The 23,823-nt window shown below is 38.0% G+C and overlaps 1 protein-coding gene and 1 long non-coding RNA gene across 6 annotated transcripts in view; one reads left to right on the top strand and one right to left on the bottom strand.

Annotated features, from left to right (window-relative positions):
* The window catches only part of WDR64 (WD repeat domain 64), a 156,724-nt gene extending 154,780 nt beyond the window's left edge, over positions 1-1,944 (top strand). Inside the window, exon 28 of the mRNA XM_082471325.1 lies at positions 900-1,944. Within this exon, the coding sequence (XP_082327451.1) occupies positions 900-983 (84 nt within the window). The 3' untranslated portion in view covers positions 984-1,944. The remainder of the gene's footprint in view (positions 1-899) is intronic.
* The window catches only part of LOC309665139, a 324,111-nt gene that overhangs the window by 281,473 nt on the left and 18,815 nt on the right, over positions 1-23,823 (bottom strand). For all 5 annotated transcript variants that reach the window (XR_014266228.1, XR_014266229.1, XR_014266230.1 and 2 more), the window contains exon 3: positions 8,588-8,679. This is a non-coding gene — a long non-coding RNA (uncharacterized lncRNA). The remainder of the gene's footprint in view (positions 1-8,587; positions 8,680-23,823) is intronic.

Raw genomic sequence — 23,823 nt, 5'->3', positions numbered from 1 at the left:
TTTCCCCCAGTCCTGTGGAGTTGCTGAGATCAAATCCCATTTGCATTCAAAGCCAAATGCTCTGGGGAATCCTCCTCCTGATGCCAGACCCCCAGGCTGGGGTGCCTGATGTGGGGCTCAGAACTCTCGCTCCTGTGGGAAAACCTCTGTGATTTAATTATTTTCCAGTTTGTGGGTTGCTCACCCAGCAAGTATGGGATGTGATTGTATCACAGATGCACCCCTCCTACTGTCTTATTGTGGCTTCTTTGTCTTTGAAAGTAGAATATATTTTTGGTAGGTTCCAGGTTTTTTGTTGATGGCTTTTCAGCAGTTAGTTGTGATTTTTATGTTTTCATGAGAACAGGTGAGCTTAAGTTCTTCTACTCCACAATCTTGTCTCCTGACAAATTTAGACACTTCTTGATCTAAATTTTGAAACCAAATGAGCTTAACTTTTTATATGCATGTTTTATAAAAATATCTAATTCAAAACTAACTTTTTTTTTCTCATTTGTGGGATCATCACTTGATTTTATTTTTTTATAAGACAATGGACTCATGATATTAATATTACAACAACCTAACAAGCTTCTTTGTTTTCTTTTATTTTAACCAACCTCCAACCCTTTACAGATTAGGCAGAGAATCCCAAGAATGGATAATTCCAGAGTTAAGTAGTTCTAAAGCCTTTGCTCTTCCACCATGAGCTGCTGGAGCCTCACCTCTTATTTATTTATTTTTTTTAAACATTTTTACCCTGGAGGCACACAGGATAGCTAAGTAAATAACTAAACTTTCTTCCTTTAATCTTTTAGGAGGATTAAAATCTTCATAAAAATTAGTGGTACAGATTGACTCTAAAAAATTGTGTTTGTCATATAATGCAGTTACTAACTGACCTGTCCTTTATTTCACAGGTACAACGGAGAAGAAGTCTGAAAAGAAATTTGGTCCCACAAATAAACCTGACTTCTTCTTTCTTCCCAGCCATCCCCAAGTGAAGAGAGAAAAATCAGACGTGGCTGCTGTTGCCAGAGCTGCACATCAAATGGCAAGGTCTCAGTGATACTCCAGTCTTTATTTCAGGATGAAAGTGAGGGTCTATCAGATATTGTCACCCATCTCTGTATCCTCAGGCCATCCTATTGATGGAAAAGATTACTCAGGGTGTTCAGATGGCCTCATCTCTGAATACCATGCAAGCAGCAACATCCAGTTGGCCAGCTTCCTTCATACATGGAAATCCACTTACTGAATAAGGAATATTTCTTATTTACTGTCAGAAAAATGACTCATAAAGAAACAAGGAAAATCAACAGCATAAGTAGATCTAAAATAATATGGTTATCAATGACTTGTTTTCCACCTCCCCCCATTGTTCACCCTAATTTATAACCAGAATTATTATCAGAATGTACGCAGTAAGAGGCAAATTACTTATGTGTCATGCTATGTGCAGTATAAAGAGAATTATTATTACAAAGAAAAATGTGCCAGTCAAGCCTCTAGCTATTTGTCTTTTTCATTTAGAGAAATGTCATATGGAAGAAAATGCTCAGAGTTTCTTAGATAAAGTCAGAAGTTATTTGCATTTATACTATAAATGACTCCAGATAATAGAACTTGAATGATTATCTGAAGTTGCTGGGGTTCATCTTTTACTGATACCTTTATTAATTGATTCTGATATTTTGATCAAATGATTAATTTCACCATTGGATACTCAAGTAAAAAATGAAACATCTACATCTGATCAATAATAAATGAGATTTTAAATAAGTCAAAGACATGAGGAAGTATCAAGAATTGAAGCCTGAAGACTGGCTGACCCAAGTCATTTTGGGAAAAATATTTGTGGTTCTAAGTAATAAAAGCATTCCTGTGTCAAGGGTTAGTCTACTTTCCCCAAAGCACAAGGCCACATGGGAAGAAAAAACTATGGTCCCTGAACATTTGATACTGCCTTTACACTCTAGGAAGTGTTCTATAATTCTTAAATCCCAACAACTTTGGAAAACTAAGCAAAGTTTTTATTCATATGGATCTTATTCATATGAATAAAAAATTTCACTTCTTTATGTTTATTTATAGACATATACTAATTTTTGTTGTTCATAGGAATCTAATCATTTTTCCTACTGATTTTTTTTTAACTTTTTTCTTCACTTATTTTAATTACATTCAAAACTAAAGTTCCAACAGAAAATACTGAACATTAAGGTTTTTTAATTTTTTAAAAATAATTTGTATAATTTACTCAAATGAAAGAAGAGACTCCAGGAAAAACAGAATATAGTTATGGGAAATTGGCCCTAAATACCTAAGAAAGCCAGGAGATTCTTTTTTTTTTCTTTAATTGAGGTATAATTGACATATAATATTATATTAGTTTCAGGTGTACAATAAAATGATTCAATATTAGTATATTTTGTGAAGTGATCTCCACAGTAAGTCTAATTAACATCCATCCCCATACATAGTTACATTTCTTTTTTTTCTTGTGATGAGGACTTTTAAGATCTACTCTCTGGGGAGCACATGGGGGAGCAGCTGGAGTGCAGGCACCTGAGGGTTGCTGAGGAATAAAAAAAACAAACAAAAAACAAAGATCTACTCTCAGAAACTTTCAAATATACAACACAGTATTATTAACTATAGTCACAGTGTTATACTTTACATCCCCATGACTTATTTATTTTATAACTGGAAGTCTGTACCTTTTAACCTCCTTTACCCATTTTGCCCCAGAAGACTCTTTTTTTAAAAAAAATTCTAAAAGTAAGAAGAAAATTCAAAGTAGTTTATGAAAATGATCTCATTTCCTGCCTTTCAATCTCAGTTGTAAAAGAAGGCCATTTCATACCTAGGCATAGATTTCCTAGAACAAGACAATATTGAATACCCTGCCATGCACTCAATTCCTTTAATGTGGCATTCAAGGCCCTAAATTAGCATCCCTCTCCTTTTTTGACTGAGGAATTCTCTCAAACCTCTTTTAACAGAAATACACAATTTCTTGACCCTCATAATTTAAAAAAATATTTTGGAATTTTTGCACATTATGTAATAAATGATTGTATTTTAGTCAGTAAAATGTTAAGAATAGCAGTATAACTAATTATGTGATTATAATAATTTTTAACGACACACAAAATATGTAGAAAAATTTTGTCTTTTCCCTCACTTATCAAATGACAGGCCAAGTAAATTAATCATTTAAGAAAAGGCTTAACTTGGTGACAAATAAATAAGAATATTTTATTTTAGTGTGGAGTTAAAATATTTACTAAAACATAAGGTAATGATTTCTGCTTCAGGTAATGGTAGACTACGTAGTTTGGACCAATCACTCCCACTGAAGACAACTAAGAAACACGGACAAAATAAAGAAAACATATCTATGAAGGCATCTGATCACAAATGGGATGGTGAAGCATGAATGTACCAGATTCTAGGGGAGGACTGAGGCCCAACTTTTGAAGCTTATTTTCTCCTGTAAGCATGTGGTGATTCAAGAATGGAAGATTAAGTGGCTAAGGAGCTGAAGTGATAATTAGGGCTAAAGAGACAGGGAATGGAATCCAGGCCCCATCAAGGTATAATCCCCTCTAGCTTTGGGTTGAGGCTCCAAAAACCTGCATATTAGAAATAAGAGTGACATAAAGCTAAACAGATCTTCACTGGGGACTACAGTTCTGCCTCCAGTTATTTTAATCCCTGAAATTGGACTAAGATAATCCTAAATTGCTAGAGTACCCAGAAGCCTTCAGAAGCAAGAGTACATACTGTGGAGAAAGATGATGTCATCTTAGGCCTTAAATTATATCTTTACTATTCCAAATATATATCTATGACAGTACAAAAAATGACTAGGTACATGAGGACACAAGACAACACGAATGACAACTGACAGAAAACAGCAGATAATAGAAACAACACCTGGGGACTCCAGATATAGACTTTAAAATAACTGTGCTTATTATATTGGAGGAGATAAAACACAAGATTTAGAATTTTAGCAGAGAAATAGAAATTGTTGATAAGAACCAAATGGAAATTCTAGAACCAAAAAACACAATGACAAAAATGAAAAACTCAGTCAAAGGATATAACAACAGACTAAGTCAACTAAAGAGAAAATTAGTGAGCTGAAAAATATAGGTTACAAGGAATTATCCGTAATGAAGCACTGAGAGATGGAAAGATGAAAAAAGGAGAGGGTAAAAGCAGAATTGAGATAATATGAAAAATAACAGTAGTACCAGGAGAGAAAAGAATAGGGTAGCAGCAATATTCAGTTAGTTTTCAAAACCTGATAAAAGCCTCTAACCTACAGAATCAGGAATAGCCATTGGCCTTAGTCAAAATAAACAATTATTAATTAAAAAATGCAAATCCACACATTTCATAGTAAAATTGCTGAAAATTGAACAAAGAACAAATTATGGAAGCAACAGAAGTAGAAAAAGGACAAAATATCTTCAAAGTAGCACAATTAAGAGGACTTCTGCCAACTTCTCCACAGAAAAATATGGTTGTGAGGGGCCAGAAAACATAGAATGATATCCTCGAAGTTCTGAAATAAAATGAATGCCAGCTAAGCATTCTCAATCAAGGGGAAAATAGCTAAAAATCACATAGGATTCTGGACAACAAAAATTGAGGAAATTAATTATAGTAGAAACACATTAAAGAAAGTACTAAAGGATATTATTTAAGAAGATGGAAAATGGATAGAAGTTCAGAGATGGAAAATCGTATACAAGTGGTTAACTTAAATGAACATTAACAGGATAAAGCAATAACAGTAGTGTCATAAAGTTTTAAAATACAGATAATTTAAAAATAAACAGGGGTGTGACCACGATTAGGCCAAGAGTAGGAAGACCATGAGCTCACCTACTCCCATGGGCAAACAAAAATTACAACTATTTACAGAGACCCTATCGGTGAGAATGACCTGAAGACTAACAAAAGATTTTCCACACCTAAAGATAAATATAAAGAAGGAACCATAACAAAATGGATAGGAAGCATGAAGATGTGGTATAGTCAAGACCCACATACCTGGGTAGACGACCCAAAAACAGAAGGATAATCTCAGTTGCAGAGATTAGAGGTTTGTTCCAAGGAGTGCGGGGCCTGACCCCAACATGGGACTCCCCAGACCAGGAGTTCTGCAACAGAAGATGAGCCCCCAGAAGGTTGGCACTGAAGGCTAGCAGGTTTACTGTATAGGAGAGCCAGAGAGCTGTAGGAAACAGAGATTCTACTCTTAAAGGGCACATGCAAAAATCTCACAGGCTCCAAGTCCCAGGGCAGAGACAGTAATTTGAAAGACTCTTGTGTCAGACCCAATTGCTGATCTTGGAGAGCCTCCAGAAGAGGTAGGAGGTTATTAGGACTCTCCCTGGGGACCTAGACACTGGTAGAAGTCATTTTGGGGAGCTCATTCTAACACAAGGACACTGGTGCTGGCAAGTGTCATTTTGGAATCCTCACTCTAGCCTGTTAGCGCTAGGGGCTAACTGAACAACCAGCTGATCAGCACCAGTCCCAGACCCTCCCAGGCCAAGTAGCCAGCTGTGTGGGAACCCAACCTTGAACACCAATGGGCTAGCACCAGTTCCAGGAATGCCTGGGTCCCAAAAGCAGCCACGCTGGGAAATGGCCCTGCCTACCAATGGGTCAGCATCAGCTCTGGAGTACTATGAGCCACAAAACCAGCCACACTGGGACCTGTTCCTAACCACCAGCAGGCGAGCACCGGCCTCAGGATTCCTCAGGTCCCACAGCCACACTCCCCAAGAGCAGCTCCACCTACCAGGTAGACAGTACCAGCCCCAGGACTCCCTGGGCCATGAAGCCAGTTGTGAAGACTGCCAGCCCACTGTGTGTGACCAACTGGGTGGGGGCAGCAGTAGTTGGCCCTGTCACTACAGAAGGACCCACTCAGTGCACATAGGGGGAACCCTTAGAACCTATAGCTCTGGTGATCAGAAGGGAGTGTGCTGCAGGGATCCATAGGATGTCTACTACATAAGGCCACTTCTCCAAGATCAGGAAATGTAAACAACCTACCTAATACATAGAAATAAAACCAGAGAATCATAAATGAGGCAACAGAAGAATATGGTCCAAATGAAGGAACAAGATAAACTCCAGAAGAACTAAGAAAAGTAGAGATAAGCAATCTACCTAATAAAGAGTTCAGGTAATGATTATAAAGATACTTAGAGAGTTGGATCAAGATAGTGGAGTAGGAGGATGTGGAGCTCATGTCCCCCTGCAAACACATCAAAATACATCTACATGTAGAATAATTCTCATGGAAAACTAACTGGAAACTGGCAGAAGAATTCTTATAAAACCATAGCTGCAAGAAAGATTTCCACATAACTGGATAGGATGGAAAAAAAGGCATAAGGTCAGTTCCTCTGAATCTGGGAGGAATCTGAAAGGAAGAAATGGTCCACACGGGTGGACCCTCACCCTGGGGAGTGAGCAGATTGAGCCACAGACTGGGTGTCCCAGTCCTGAGGTCCTAAACAGAGGAGACAAGCCCACTTGGCTACTGAGAGAACTGCTGGGACAGATAGAAGGGCTGGAGAAGCCTAGACTCTACTTGCAAAGAGTGCATGCATGCTAGCTTGCCAACAGTCAGGGTAGAGAGAGCTCTGCGCTGGCTGCTGCCACCTCATCGTAGTCCCCAAAATCCAAATGGGGTGAACACCTGGCCCTGCTCACTCCACACCACAGCCTGGTGCATGATCTGGGCTAGCTTGGCCCTGTGAAAAGACTTGGCCTAGCTACACAGAGACAGCCCAGGGGGGCTGGGGTATGGTCCAGGTGGGGCTGCAGTGGCCTTTGTCAGTGCTTACTTGGGTGATACCTCAGGAACCTTCTCGAGTTGAGCAAGAGCCTGGGCCTAACCCACACCATGCCACAGCTTAGCCCTAGATCTGGGGCATACAAGTCCTGGGAGAAGACTGCCACAGAGGCAGCCCAGATCTATGGTAGCAGTTCAGCCACCTTAATTTCTGCAGCCACAACACCCCAACCCCCAACCCCAGCCTAGTAAACACTCCAGCCCCACCCATTCCATGCCAGAGCCTTGTACTAGATCTAGAATGAACACAACAGAGGAAAGGAAACCGAACTTGGGCTGCACCTAAGCAGGACCATGGATGCCTACACAGGTGATGCATCAGTCCTCTGTGAGCACATGGGCTTCCTTTGCTTCAGAACTTTCCTCCTGGGGCAGGGCAAGCACTCAAGAGGAATGGAGTCTGATCAAGCCCAACTCTCAGGGCTTACACTCCAACAACATCTACTTCAACTCCCCACCCCTGACAGGGTAGTGACAGACAAAGAGCAGAGAGGAAGTCCCACCTCACACCCTACACAGGCTTTAGATACTCCAACATCAACCACACCCCCTTGATGGGGGCGGGGCAGCATATCCTGAGGAAAGATGTAGCTGGTGTCCATATCAAAACTAGCCCTTGTACCAAAGACACTGGACAGACACAGTCTACAGACGAATGCTCCCAAAAGAAAACCCCTTCAAAACCACAGTAGACAACTGTTTCCCCTAAATTCATAGAGACAGAGAAAGTTAAGTAAAATGAAAAGGGTTCCAAACAAGATGAACTGAAACAGACCCACACCAAGACATATCATAATTAAAATGGCAAAAGTTAAGATAGAGAGGACTCTGAAGGCAGCAAGAGAAAAATAAAGAGTCATTTACAAGGAAACCCCTATAAACCTATCAGCTGATTTCTCTGCCAAAACTTTGTAGGCCAGAAGGGAGTGGAATGGTGTATTCAAAGTCCTGATAGGGAAAAGCCTACAACATAGGAGGCTCCACCCACTAAGATTATAATTTAGAATAGAAAGAGAGATAAAGAATTTCTCAGACAAGTAAAAACTACAGGAATTCAGCAATACTAAACCTATCCTAAAAGAAATGTTGAAGGCTCTTCTCTAAATGGAAAAGAAGCAAGAATATTTAGGAAAGGGGAAATCCCAATAGGAAAGGCAAATATATAGTAAGGATTTCATATTACTTAAATAAGTCAGTACAGAGATTTAAAAAACTTAAACATTTTAAGCAATTATAACTACAATAAACAGTGAAAGGATAAACATGAAGATGTAAAATAGGACATAAAAATCAGAAAAGGTGGGGGGAGGGGAGAGTAAAAAAATATAGATCTCTTAGAATGTGTTTGATGTTAAATAACTATCAGTTTAAAGCAAGTAAATATAGATATGTGTCAATATACATGAACCCCCATGGTAATCACAAATCAAAAACCTACACTAAGTTCATTAAAAAAAAACCCAAAAAACTCAAGGATACTACAGAATAAAATCATCAAACCACAAAAGGAAAAATGAAAGGAAGAAATGAACAAAGAAGGCCTAGAAAAATAACTGGAAAACAAGGATTAAAATGGCAATAAGTACACACCTATCAACAATTACTTAAAATGTCAATGGACTAAATGTTTCAATCAAAAGACATAGGGTAGCTGATTGGAAAGAAAAAAAAAAAAACCAAAACCAACTAATTAGTTCCCAAATCAGGTAGACTTACCCTACAAAACCAATGAACTAGTTCCCAAAATCAGGTACAGCCCAACAACAATTCACCTCTCCAGCATGGTACCCCAACCAAATTGGCTTGTCCTGTAAAGGAAAAGCCCAAATTGAGGGGGGAATATGTTCCCAGTTTGCACGCTGGAGGGACTTACCCTCCAAAATCGAGTCTGTTGACACATAGAAGTTTGTCAGTTCCTTGCTTCAACTGCCAAGTGCTAGGGTAGCTGGTGCCTCTTCAGGGAAATTTGAAGGGAAGATCCTCAGGACAAATGGTCCCAGCAGCTGCTAGGGCCTTGCTCCAAAATTCCCTGACCGGGGCTGGCTAGCCAGGAGCAGCAAGGCTCCTGGCTGGCTCGCCAAATTTGTTACTGAGTCCAAGCTTGCTCTGCTTGCCGCACAACAGGCCAATAAATTGGAGACAAGGTGTTGAGGCAAGGAATATGACTTTATTCAGAAAGCCAGCAGACTGAGAAGATGGCAGACTAATGTTTCCCCAAAACCATCTTATTGGGGTTTGGATGCCAGTTTCTTTTATAGAACAGAGAAGGGGAGGAGATGAGGAAGTAAAGTAAAAAGGCCATAAGTTTTCCAATGTTTTCTGGAATGGCCAGCCTCAGGGAGGGGATGTGTTAATTTCTTCTTTCTTGCAGCCATCCACAGGTGGTCAGGGTCAGGATGCTTCCCTGAACAAAGGGACTTTGGTTTAACATTCAGGCAGAGGGGCAGGGTTCCCTGAGGCAGGCCATTATGAATAGAGAGTATCCTTTTAGTGAACAAAAGCAGCAGAAAGCAAAAGTTAAAGTAAAAGAAACGATCCAACATGTAGTCAGATTTGGCTCTTCCCTGTTACAATTAGGGAAATGAGGAAATACAGAAACAAAGGAAAAGCAGTTATGATATAGTAATGTAGAGATAAAACAGAGTCCTAGTTCCTCCTCAAGTGATATACATAACAATCTGATGCATATCTTTGAGTTGTTCTGCAGGAACTAAGGCCCCTACCCAGGTGGAGGATGGTAACTATGTGCTGAGATCCCAGACTGGTCAGGACCAGACGGTTGATGATTGAGATTCCTGGAACACCACCAACCAACCAATCAGAAGAAAGTCATAAACTCTGCAGCCATGACTCTAAATGTTGCCTTTAAAAACTGTTCCCTGAAAACCATCAGGGAGTTTTGAGCATGAGCCACTTGTTCTCCTTGCTAGGCCCTTCCAATAAACTTTTCTTGCTCCAAACTCCAATGTTTCAGTTTCTTTGGCCTCACTGTTTATCAGGCACACAAATTTTGGTTCAGTAACAGTGGGGATCTGATTTCTGTAACAACAACCTAAGAATGTATGTCAGACATTGTTATCTGTTTTCCTCAAGGAAAACTAGGGTCTTATGACCCCATCCCAGTTTGACTTATTGCTAAAGTAATCATCTTCTTTGCTTGACTGCTACTTTGTTTTCTTTTCTGCCCCTTCTTAAATGATTAACTGCTTGAGCCTGTTCTTTGGAACTTGGGGAGACCTAGGAGACTAAAGCTTTTTTCACAAACAAAAGGTGGGGCACATAGATGGGCTTGTGCCTGGGAGGCCCCACAGTGTCTTGCTTGGTTTCAATTCACTAAAGCAAATTAGATATTTAAAACTTACTCAGTTAAAATTGTGTTATTTAAAGTAATTATGAAAATTAAATAGGTCATGTAAAACTACTTAGCAAAATATTAATTATCCATATATATTTATTATACACATACATTTATTTAATGCATACTTTGTGTATATAGATAGATGTATAAGTAAATACATAAATGTATGTATTATTAACCGATATTTTAGAAATGGAGATTTGATTGAATAAAAATGTGTTTGAGTTTTGTTAGGATTTCAGGAGACACAGATTCAAGAAACACAGGAGACACAGATTTAAGAAACACTTGAATTGTGTTCCGCCATACTACAAAATGGGGGAGACTTATAAAGGCAATAAAACTGCAAGGTTACATGAGCTATTATCAAGATTTATAATTGGAGCTGGCAAGAAGTAAGGGTACTTGTTAAGTAAGGATTGTTTGGGATCTGAATTGTTGCATATTTACAAGGTAAGACCTTGAGACCGACCATTAAGTTGCAGCTGGCAGGTATTGTTTTGAATATGGCTGGTGGTGTCTTTCTTTGGGTCCAGTACAGTTCAAAGAATGTTCACGTTCTCAATGCAGGGATCTGCCTGAGACTAGATCCTCAGTGGCCGCCTGATTCCATTTTGTATGCCTGAAGTGTGATTACTCCATTATAATATTAATTTGTCATCAGTATGTATGTATGCATTTATATTTTTTTAGCTTCCTTTCACCTAGGCATCACCCCACTTTGTTCTTATCTTGCAAATGTTATATTCAAGACATTTTCTGACATTTCCCCCATACTTGTATTATTGATCTTGTTTGTGTGTCCAATGCTTAGTGAGGTGAAACAACAACAACAAAAAAACACATCAGTTTGGAGCAGAGAAAATTTATTGCAGGGCCAAGCAAGGAGAATGGATAGTTCATGCTCTTAAAAAATTTCGAATTGCCCAAACGTTTTCAGGGAGAATTTTTAATAGGCAAAATTTGGGGTGAGGGCTGCAGGGTGTATGACTTTCTTCTGATTGGTTGGTGGAGGAGAAGTGGAGGCGGGACAGGAGTGGTGCCCCTGAGGGGCGGCTGGAGGAAGGGAAGGGAGCCCACGCTGGGAGGGGAAAGGGGGAGAGCGTTGGGAGGGCAGAGGATCAGAAGGGAGAATGGCCAGCATTTCCCCTGCCCACTTGGGCCTCGGGGAGCCTGCTGAGATCCCAGGCCTGATCCTCTGCCCACTGAGGCCCCCTCCAGCCGCGTGGATCCTGAGGCAGTGGGAGGGAGGGAAAGGGGAGGAAATGTAAAGGCTGGACTGATGGGACTGGCACCCCTGAGGGGCAGCTGGGGAAGAGGAGGAGTTCTTTCACCTGGTGGGGCCCACCACACTTAGGGGTCCAGCAACAATGGGGGAGACCCTTGGGGGAGCAGAGGAACAGAAGCAAGCATGGCCAGCACTTTCCCTTCCCCTGCCCTCAGAGGTCCCCTCCAGCAGGCAGTGCAGACCCTAAGCCCCACCTCTAGAGCCCCACCCAGGGCCCTACCTCTACACACCACACTCTGAGACCCACTTTGAGACCCTCTCCAACCGTGCTAGGCCTAAACCCTGCCCACACACCCTCACCAAGGGCCATACCTCCAAACTCTGGAACTCCATGCTCTGAGGCCCCCCTCAGGCCATGCTGCCACTCCCCCACCTGTTGCACAGGTCCTAAGTTTAAGCCCCGCCCCCACCCTAAACCACGCCCCTACCTAAGCCCCACTCCCCACAGCCAAGGACTTTTCTGGCTTTTTTTTTTTCCTTCTTTTAGGGTGTGGTTTAGTTTTACCTTGTTGTTGCTGATTCATTTATATTTTTATTTTTTCTAATAAATCATTTATTTTTCCAATTTTATATTATTCTTTATACCTTGTTATTGTTCCACCCTTTTTGTCTTTTTTTTCTTTCGTTTTTCTGTTGTGGTTCTGTTTTACCTTGTTGTAGTTGTTTCAATTATATTTTTATTTTCCTTAATATATTTTGTATCTTTCTAATTTTACTTTATTTTGTATTCTTTGTTATTGTACTGCTCCTTTTTTTTTCATTTGTCGCATTGTGTGGCTTGCAGGATATTGGTTCCCAGGCCAGGGCTCAGGCCTGAGCTCCTGTGGTGGGAGCACAGAGTCCAAACCGCTGGACTAATGGAGAACCTCAGACCCCAGGGAATATTAATCAGAGTAAGGCCTCCTGGAGGTTCTCATCTTGGCACCAAGACCAGGCTCTACCCAACTGCCTGCAAACTCCAGTGCTGGATGCCTCAGGCCAAACAACCAGTAGGACAGGAATACAGCCAGTCCATCAAAAAAAAAAAAAAATGAGACAACAAAGAAAATATGTTACAGGTGAAGGAGCAAGGTAAAAACCTACAAGACCAAATAAATGAAGAGGAAATAGGCAAGCTACCTGAAAAAGAATTCAGAGTAATGATAGTAAAGATGATCCAAAATCTCAGAAACAGAATGGAGAAAATACAAGAAATGTTTAACAAGTACCTAGAAGAACTAAAGAGTAAACAAACAGAGATGAACAACAAAATAACTGAAATTAAAAATTCTCCAGAAGGAATCAATAGCAGAATAACTGAGGCAGAAGAATGGATAAGTGAGCTGGAAGATAAAACGGTGGAGATAACTGTCATGGAGCAGAATAAAGAAAAAAGAATGAAAAGAATTGAGGACAGTCTCTGAGACTTCTGGGACAACATTAAACACACTAACATTTGAAGTATAGGGGCCCCAGAAGAAGAAAAAGAGAAAGGGTCTAGAAATATTTGAAGAGATTATAGTCGAAAACTTCCCTACAATGGGAAAGGAAATAGGCACCCAAGTCCAGGAAGTGCAGAGAGTCCCATACAGGATGAACTCGAGGAGAAACACACCAAGACACATATTAATCAAACCAACAAATATTAAATTCAAAGAAAAAATATTAAAAGCAGCAAGGGAAAAGCAATAAATAACATACCAGGGAATCCCCATAAGGTTATCAGCTGATTTCTCAGCAGAAACTCTGCAAGCCAGAAGGGAGTGGCAGGACATATTTAAAGTGATGAAGGAGAAAAACCTACAATCAAGATGACCCAGCAAGGATCTCATTCAGATTCGACCAAGAAATCAAAGTTTTACAGACAAGCAAAAGCTACGAGAATTTAGCACCACCAAACCAGCTTTACAACAAATGCTAAAGGAACTTCTCTAAGTGGGAAACAAAAGAGAAGAAAAAGACCCACAGAAACAAACCCAAATCAATTACGAAAATGGTAATAGGAACATACATATTGATAAATGGATTGTAAATGGATTGAGTGCTCCAACCAAAAGACACAGACTGGCTGAATGGATACAAAAACAAGACCCGTATATATGCTATGTATGAGAAATCCACTTCAGACCTAGGGACACATACAGACTGAAAGTGAGGGGATGGAAAAAGATATTCCATGCAAATGGAAATCACAAGAAAGCTGGAGTAGCAACACTGATATCACATAAAATAGACTTTAAAATAAAGACTGTTACAAGAGATAAGGAAGGACACTACATAATGATTAAAGGATCAATCCAAGAAGAAAACATAAAAATTATAAATATTTATGCATCCAACATAGGAGCACCTCAACACATAAGGCAAATGCTAACCGCCATAAGAGGGGAAATGGACAGTAACACAATAATAGTAGGGGACTTTTAACACCCCATTTACGCCAATAGACAGGTCATCCAGACAGAAAATAAATAAGGAAACACACACTTTAAATGACACAATAGACCAGATAGACTTAATTGATATTTATAGGACATTCCACCCCAAAGCAGAATACACTTTCTTCTGAAGTGCACACAGAACATTCTCCAGAATAGATCACATCTTGGGTCACAAATCATGGAAAATTTAAGAAAACTGAAATCGTATCAAGCATCTTTTCTGACCACAATGCTATGAGATTAGAAACCAATTACAGGAAAGAAACTGTAAAAAACACAAACACATGGAGGCTAAACAGTTCACTGCTAAATAACCAAGAGATCACTGAAGAAATCAAAGACGAAATTAAAAAATACCTAGAAACAAATGACAACGAAAACACAATGACCCAAAACCTATGGGACAGAGAAAAAGCAGTTCTAAGCGGGAAGCTTATACCAATTCAAGCTCACCTCAAGAAACAAGAAAAATCTCAAATAAACAATCTAACCTTACACCTAAAGCAACTAGAAAAAGAAGAACAAAGAAAACCCAAAGTTAGTAGAAGGAAAGTAATCATAAAGATCAGTGCAGAAATAAATGAAATATAAATGAAGAAAACAATAGCAAAGATCAATAAAACTAAAAGTTGGTTCTTTGAGAAGATAAACAAAATTGATAAACCTTTAGCCAGACTCATCAAGAAAAAAAGGGAAAGGATGCCAATCAATAAAATTAGAAATGAAAAATGAGAGATTACAACGAACACCACAGAAATACAAAGGATCATAAGAGACTACTACAAGCAACTATACGCCAATAAAATGGACAACCTCGAAGAAATGGACACATTCTTGGAAAAGTACAAGTTTCCAAGACTGAACCAGGAAGAATTAGATAATATAAACAGACCAATCACAGGTAATGAAATTGAAACTGTAATGAAAAATCTTCCAACAAACAGAAGTCCAGGACCAGATGGCTTCACAGGCCAATTCTATAAAACATTTAGAGAAGAGTTAATACATATCCTTCTCAAACACGTCCAAAAAATTGCAGAGGGAGGAACACTCCCAAACTCATTCTACGAGGCCACCATCACCCTGATACCAAAACCAGACAAAGATATCACAAAAAAAGAAAAATACAGACCAATATCACTGACGAACACAGACGCAAAAATCCTCAACAAAATACTAGCAAACTGAATCCAACAACACGTTAAAAAGATCATACACCATAATCAAGTGGGATTTATCCCAGGAATGCAAGGATTCTTCAATATATGCAAATCAATCAACGCGATATACCAGAATAACAAATTAAAGAATAAAAACCATATGATCATCTCAATAGATGCAGAAAAAGCTTTTCACAAAATTCAACACCTATTTATGATAAATACTCTCCAGAAAGTGGGCATAGAGGGACTCTATCTCAACATAATAAAGGCCATATATGACAAACCCACAGCAAACATAATTCCCAATGGTGAAAACTGAAAGCATTTCCTCTAAGATCAGGAACAAGACAAGGATGTCCACTCTCCCCACTATTAATCAACATAGTATTGGAAGTCCTAGCCACAGCAATCAGAGAAGAAAAAGAAATAAAAGGAATACAAATTGGAAAAGAAGTAAAACTGTCACTGTTTGCAGATGACATAATACTATACATAGAAAATCCTAAAGATGCCACCAAAGAACTCCTAGAACTAATCAATGAATTTGGTAAGGTTGCAGGATATAAAATTAATGTACAGAAATCTCTTGCATTCCTATATACTAACAACGAAAGATCAGAAAGAAAAATTAAGGAAGCAATCCCATTTACCATCACAATTAAAAGAATAAAATACCTAGGAATAAACCTACCTAAGGAGGTAAAAGACCTATACTCAGAAAACTATAAAACACTGATGAAAGAAACCAAAGATGACACAAACAGATGGAGAGATATACCATGCTCCTGGATTGGAAGAATCAATACTATGAAAATGACTATACTACCCAAAGCTATCTACAGATTCAATGCAATAACTATCAAATCACCAATGACATTTTTCACAGAATTAGAACAAAAAATTACACAATTTGTATGGAAACAGAAGAGACCCTGAATAGCCAAATCTTAAGAAAGAAAAATGGAGGTGGAGGAATCAGGCTCCCTGACTTCAGACTCTACTACAAAGCCACAGTAATCAAGGCAGTATGGTACTGGCACAAAAACAAAAATACAGATCAATGGTACAGGATAGAAAGCCCAGAGATAAACCCACGCACCTATGGTCACCTAATCTATGACAAAGGAGGCAAGAATATAAAATGGAGACGAGACAGCCTCTTTGATAAATGGTGCTGGGAAAACTGGACAACTACATGTAAAAGAATAAAATTAGAACACTTCCCAACACCATACACAAAAATAAACTCAAAATGGATTAAAGACTTAAATGTAAGATTGGACACTATAAAACTCTTAGAGGGAAGCATAGGAAAAACACTCTTTGACATAAATCACAGCAAGATCTTTTATGATGCACCTCTTAGAGTAATAAAACTAAAAACAAAAATAAGCAAATGGGACCTAATGAAACTTAAAAGCGTTTGCATAGGAAAGGACACCATAAACAAGATGAAAAGACAACCCACAGAATGGGAGAAAATATTTGCAAAGAAAGCAACAGACAAAGGATTAATCTGCAAAATATACAAACAGCTCATGCAGCTCAATACCAAAAAATAAACAACCCAATCAAAAAATGGGCAGAAGACCTAAATAGACATTTTAGCAAAGACGTACAGATGGCCAAGTGGCACATGAAAAGATGCTCAACATCGCTAATTATTAGAGAAATGAAAATAAAAACTACAATGATGTATCACCTCACATCGGTCAGAATGGTCATCATCAGAAAATCTACAAACAATAAATGCTGGAGAGGGTGCGGAGAAAAGGGAATCCTCTTGCACTGTTGGTGGGAATGTAAATTGATACAGCCACTGTGGAGAACAGTATGGAGGTTCCTTAAAAAACTAACAATAGAACTACCATATGACCCACTACTGGACATATACCCTGAGAAAATCATAATTCAAAAAGTCACATGTACCCCCATGTTCAGTGCAGCACTATTTACAATAGCCAGGACATGGAAACAACCTAAATGTCCATCAACAGATGAATGGATAAAGAAGATGTGGTGTGTGTGTATATATATATATATATATATATATATATATATATATATATATATATATATATATATATATATATATATATATATATATATATATATATATATATAAAATGGAAGATTATTCAGCCATAAAAAGAAATGAAATTGGGTCATTTGTAGAGATGTAGATGGACCTAGAATCTGTCATACCGAGTGAAGTAAGTCAGAAACAGAAAAACAATTATCGTATATTAACACATATATGTGGAATCTAGAAAAATGGTACAGATGAACTTATTTGCAGGGCAGGAACAGAAAGGCAGATGTAGAGAACGGACATGTTGACACGGGGGGAAAGGGGAAGGTGGGATGAATTGGGAGATTAGGTTTGACATAAATACACTACCATGGCTAAAATAGATAGCTAGTGGGAACCTGCTGTATAGCAAAGGGAGCTCAGCCCGGTGCTCTGTGATGGCCTAGTTGGGTGGGATGGGAGGGGGAGGTCCAAGAGGGAGGGGATGTGTGTATGCATATGGCTGATTCACTTCGCTGTGTGGCAGAGTCTAACACAACATTGTAAAGCAATTATACTCCTATATATATATATAATGCAATGAATTTCTGCCAGAACCACCCAAATGTCCATCAATAAGGGATTGGTTAATTAAATTATAGTACATCCATACACTGTAATTTTAAGTTATTAAACGAGTGAGTTACATTTACATGCACCAACATCAAAGGTCAAGATGGACTGTTAAAATGAAAGGGGCAAGTCTGAACATAAAAGCTGTTCACATAACTAAATATATAAGCCCGTTTATGTAACTAAAACTCCATAAGCAGTATCTGCCTGCATTTCTTCTATCTAGTTGGTGATCTCTGTCTATATAAAAAGAGATCTGGAGAATTTATTGGACTGCCTAGAAGAAATGCTTAAATGCATGTAAAATTTACTTAGCACACAAACAGATTTAGTATCCAATTTTTAAAAGTGTAAAAATAAATTTGGAAGCAAAATATGAATTGAATCCAAAATAATTGTTTGGTAGGGAAGAAGTGGGCCATCTGCCAATGCAGCAATGCCAACCTAAAGTAAGCCAGCTATGCTAGGAAGTGCCTCTACCGAGCAAAGCAAATCAGTCCATAAGAAGGTGACTCATCTCTCGAGAGATGATATGATCAATGATCCCCATCCTGATAATAGCAGAAGGGGTGTCATCTTTTGCTAACAGTCAGTCCCTTACTGTGTCATGTTCAGTTGAATCCAGTGGTACTCTCATACCCTTTTCCTCCCCCTTCTTTTTATTGACTCAGTGAGAATTCTTTCACCTCTGGCTTAGGAAAAATAAGAAGCAGGTCAGTTGGAGGATCACTATCCACCAGTTGCAAGTTTTGCTGGCAGAAAAGGGACAGAGGTCCTCTCTTTTCATTAGCTGCTGCTGCAGCAGACTCAAAGAACTTGCCACATAATTTGACCATGTCAGTTGCAATTTTAAGAAGAATTTACCTTAAAATTCAATGTAGGTGGCCTAATATAAAAGACTGAACAAATGTTATGTTCATCATGTTCCTGTTCATTATATATATTTAGCTATTAACTAGATTTTCTAATTTTCATAATGACTGCCAAGAGGCTCATTTTTTTTTTTTTTTCTGGTAAAATCTCTCTCTCTCTCACTTTCTCTGTCATCTTCCCTCATTATTTTAAAATATGCCTCCACTTTATTCTGTAACCCAGATATTTATTATAAGTTATACAACTTTACTTTTTTAGTATATTCTTATTTTGCTTCTTAAAAATGAAGACAAAAAGTTTTGAATGGTGTTACTCTCACATAATATGTCTGTATACCTGAAACACCCTAAGAGAATTGACTCAAAAGCCATTACAAACAAGAAGAAAATTCAGTAAGTTGTCTAGGTACAAAATAAATGCAAAATATCAATAGCTTTCCAATATACAAACTACAATTAAGTAACAGATATAATGGAAGAAAAAATATATACAACAGCAATTACAATATTAATTGCTTAGGAATACATGTAACAACAAACATTCAAGATCTGTATTAAACAACTTAAGCCCTCTATTAAAATTTTTAATTAAAAAAATTAAATCAAGGGATATAAAAACACTTAAATAGAATAGTATTTGTTTTTGGCTGAGAAGTCAAAGTATTATAATGATGAAAATCCCCCCTAAGCTAATATATAAACTTTGATGAATAAAAATAACAAATGTTTTAAAGCAAACTTCTAACGTTTACAGGGAGAAAATAAAGATCTTTATATGTTTCAGGGACTAGCCCTTCCAGATATATTTCTTAGCTTTACAGCGGTATAACTGATATATTAAAAATTCCACACAATTAATGTATATATCTTGATGTATACAACTGTGATACCATCACCACAACCAAGGTACTAAACATATCCGTCACCTTCAAAATTTTCTTTTTGTTCTTTTGTAGGATTTTGGCTTGTTGAGTTCTTTTTGGGGGGTAAGAACACTTAACATGAGATCTATCTCAACATATTTTAAAGTGCACAATACCATATTTTTTTTTCAGACATAAGGCTATTACACACTTCATAGACTATTGTGTAAACATAACTTTTGAATGCACTGGGAAACCAAAAAATTCATGTGACTTGCTTTATTGTGATATCAATTTTACTGAGGTCATCTGAAACAAACCTGCATTATCTCTGAGGTACACCGGTATTTGTGTCTTCTTTAATTTTTTATCAGTGTTTTATAGTTTTCAGTATACAAATCTTTCACCTCCTTTGTTTAAGTTTATTCCTAAATATTTTGTTATTTTTGATGCTATTTTAAATGAAATCGTCCTCTTAATTTCCTTTCAAACAATTTGTTCTTAGTGTATTAAATGCAACTGATTTTTAAAAAATTAATTAATTAATTAATTTTTGGCTGCATTAGGTTTTCATTGTTGCACGTGGGCTTTTCTCTAGTTGTGGTGAGCGGGGGCTACTCTTTGTTGTGGTGCATGGGCTTCTTATTGCGGTGGCTTCTCTTGTTGTGGAGCATGGGCTCTAGGTGTGCAGGCTTCAATAGTTGTGGTGCATGGGCTCAGTGGTTGTGGCCCGTGGGCTCAGTAGTGGTGGTTCGTGGGCTCTAGAGTGCAGGCTCAGTAGTTGTGGCGCATGGGCCTAGTCGCTCAGCGGCATGTGTGATCTTCCCGGACCAGGGCTTGGACCTGTGTCTCCTACACTGGCAGGCAAATTCTTAACCACTGAGACACCAGGGAAGCCCCAATGCAACTGATTTTTGTATGTTGATTTTATATTCTATAACCTTGTTGAATTTATTTTATTAGTTCTAAAAGGTTTTTTTGTGTGTGGAGTCTTTGGGTTATCTATGTATAAGATGATGTCATCTGCAAATAGAGACAATTTTACTTCTTTCATTTGGATTTGGATGTCTTTTATTCTTCTTGACTAATTGCTTTGACTAGGACTTCCAGTATTATGTTGAATAGAAGTGGTGACAGTGGGCATCCTTAATTTTAAAACATGTTATAAGGCAATAGTAATCAAAATAGACTGCTACATGCACATAAAGAGATATAAATATCAATCAGTAGAAGAGTCTAGAAACAGGTATATAATATATCTGGGGGAATAGTTTTAAGAAACAGACTTCAAATCAATGGGGAAAGATGAATTGTCAATAAATAGGTCAGAAACTATTGGGGAGCCATCTGGGAGAAAATATTCTAGGTATCAACCTCATTTCCTACATCAAAATGAATTTTAACTGGGTTGAAGATTTAAGAGTTAAGAAGTATAATAAAAGTACTGGAAAAAAATACAGAAGAATTTAAAAATAGTCTGACTGGAGAAGACATTTTAAAGCCCAAAAGCCATATGGAGAAGATTGATAGTTTTGCTACTTAAAATTTTTAAATTTCTGCTAATAAACTCAGGATAATAATTATCAACACATAAAACAAGGGGCTAATTTCCGTATTACATAAGGATCTACAAATCATTTTAAAAAGGTCTTACAACCAACATAGGAAAATGGGAAAATGGGCAAGAAAACCCATAATCAGTTCACTGAAAATATTACAAATGGTTTTAAAATAGAAAGATTTTGAACTTTTTACCCATAATAGGAGAAATGCAATAACATTTCTTTTTTCACCCAACAGATTGGAAAAGAATAAAAAATTTGATAAAAAGCAATCTTAGATACAGTAAGGTGGGCAAGGCAATCCTGTAGTGGGAATATAAATTGATACTCTCCATCTAAAGCACAATTTTGGCAGTATCTGTAGACATTAAAATATTCATATCTTTTGATTTATCAATTCCTCTTCTAGATTTCTATTTCTAAATTATATTCCTACAAAAGACTATATGTATTCAGAAAATCGCTGAATTATTGTTTTTGATAGCCAACGACTGAAAACAACCTAAATGTCTTTCAATAGAAGACAGAAGACTTGGACAAATCAACTCCGGTACATTCATCCAGTGGAATACTTTCTAATGTTAAAAAGAATAAGGCATATTCCATTCTGTTCTAACTGACCTGAAATGAAGTCCAAATAATGTCATCTTAAGTAGTTATTGTTATTGTTGGTAGTGGTGGTGGTGGTGGTGTTTTAAAGCAAGGTGTGGAACAATTCATATGGCATAATACCATTTCTGCAAAAAGAAAAAAAATCCATACATATTGATGACAAGAAACTGGCAATAACAGTTATCTCTGGATGGTGAAACTGGGAGACATGGGGATGGGGACAGGAGAATAGTATGCTTTTGAAAGAAAATCCTTTTGTAGTATTTGCGTTTTCTACCTTGTACATATTACTTTAGAAAGTAATTACATAAAATAAACTTTAGAAAGTAACTTGCTTACTTGTAAATATGTTCTTATTGCTATATATACTTAGTTTTTATAGGTACTAAATCAAAAGCAAGCAGAACCATATTAACAGAAAAGTTCTGTATAATATAAATTATTTTTAAAGATTCTTAGTCAATTAAAAAATGTTTATTCTGTCTTACATGCAAATATAAATCCTTCATGCATTTATTTTAATTGATATAATAATAACTTCTTTTTGTAGCATGAGCTCTCATATTTGATATGTTCCAGCCATCTCATTCATGAAGGGCACCTAGAAGCGAAGTCCCTAACTGCCATATCCATCCTTGTAATAATAATAGTACCTTATGTTTTATAGTGTTTTGTACATGGGTTATTGTTACTGAACCAAAACTTGGGTCAGCTTGCCCATGCACAGTAAAGCCAATCTAGTGACATTGGGTTGTGGTGAAGGAAAGTGCCGCATTTATTATAAGGTGCCATACAAGGAGTCCAGGAGAGCTGGTGCTCAAAAAGTCCAAACTCCATGATGGGTTTCAGCAAAGCATTTTTAAAGGCAAGGTGCGGGAGGGGAGTCCCAGGGTATGGGATCATTCTCTGATTGGTTGATGGTGAGGTAACAGGGCAGTGTCACAGGGGTTAACATTATCAAGCCTAAGGCTCTAGTAGGCCTGGGTGATCAAGTAGCTAAACTATTCCATTTGGTGGAGGTTTTAGCATCTGTAAAACAACTCAGGAAATGTGCATCCCATACTGTTATCTAGGTACTTCAGAGAGGAGCTAAAGCAGAGGATATGGGAGAGGGGTCTGTCCCAGGAAGGCCCCATAGGGTCCTGCTCAGTTAAATTATCATTTGATCTTGATTGTTGGTTCCAGGTCCAAATGCAAGCAGTTATCTATATGTAAAGAACAGTTTTTAGCTGTCCTTTTGTGTTTTCATAGGTTAGAACTGCAGTCTTGCTAGTTGACCCTCCCTCACCACGCTTTCCTTCCTTCCTTCCTTCCTTTAGCTCTTTCTCTTCTTCCTTCCTACCCTTTGTGGATTTGTCTGTTTTTGTGTGATAAACATAATTTTAAGAATGCTAATGGGACTCAGAGAGGAGGTACATTTCAATGACTGCTTCAGGGCCAGCATGGTCCTTCAGCATGGTCCTTTCTTACAGATCATCTCATTTTAATTAAAACTGGTGTGTGTGTGTGTGTGTGTGTGTGTGTGTGTGTGCGTGAACTGTTTTCTATGCAGTCATCTGTGTAGGAGCCCTACACAATATGTGAGGCAGGTTAGCCCCATCTCCTGGCCTTTCAGAGAAAAGGGAGAAAAAGTCATTGAAGTTGCTTTTACCCCACCTCACACTTACTAACGCTTAATGTAGATTTTGAGTAGAAGCTAGACCATTTATATTTTTATTTTAAAACCAAAACTTGGGACTTCCCTGGTGGTGCAGTGGTTGAGAATCTGCCTGCCAATGCATGGGACACAGGTTCAAGCCCTGGTCTGGGAAGATCCCACATGCCACGGAGCAACTAGGCCCGTGCGCCACAACTACTGAGCCTACGCGTCTGGAGCCTGTGCTCCGCAACAAGAGAGGCCACGATAGTGAGAGGCCCGCGCACCGCGATGAGGAGTGGCCCCTGCTTGCCGCAACTAGAGAAAGCCCTCGCACAGAAACGAAGACCCAACACAGCCATAAATAAATAAATAAATAAATAAATTTAAAACCAAAACTTTCTTCTGTCAATTAAAAAAAAATTAAACTATTTGTATTTTTTGCTTTCATTTTTTCAGTAAAAAACAACTTTGAATCCTTTTATTTTTTTTAAATTTATTTATTTTTAAATTTATTTATTTTATTTTTGGCTG

Source organism: Balaenoptera physalus (assembly GCF_965194825.1).
Source record: "Balaenoptera physalus genome assembly, chromosome: 1".
Lineage (NCBI taxonomy): Eukaryota > Metazoa > Chordata > Mammalia > Artiodactyla > Balaenopteridae > Balaenoptera > Balaenoptera physalus.
This window is presented reverse-complemented; position numbering and strand designations above follow the sequence as displayed.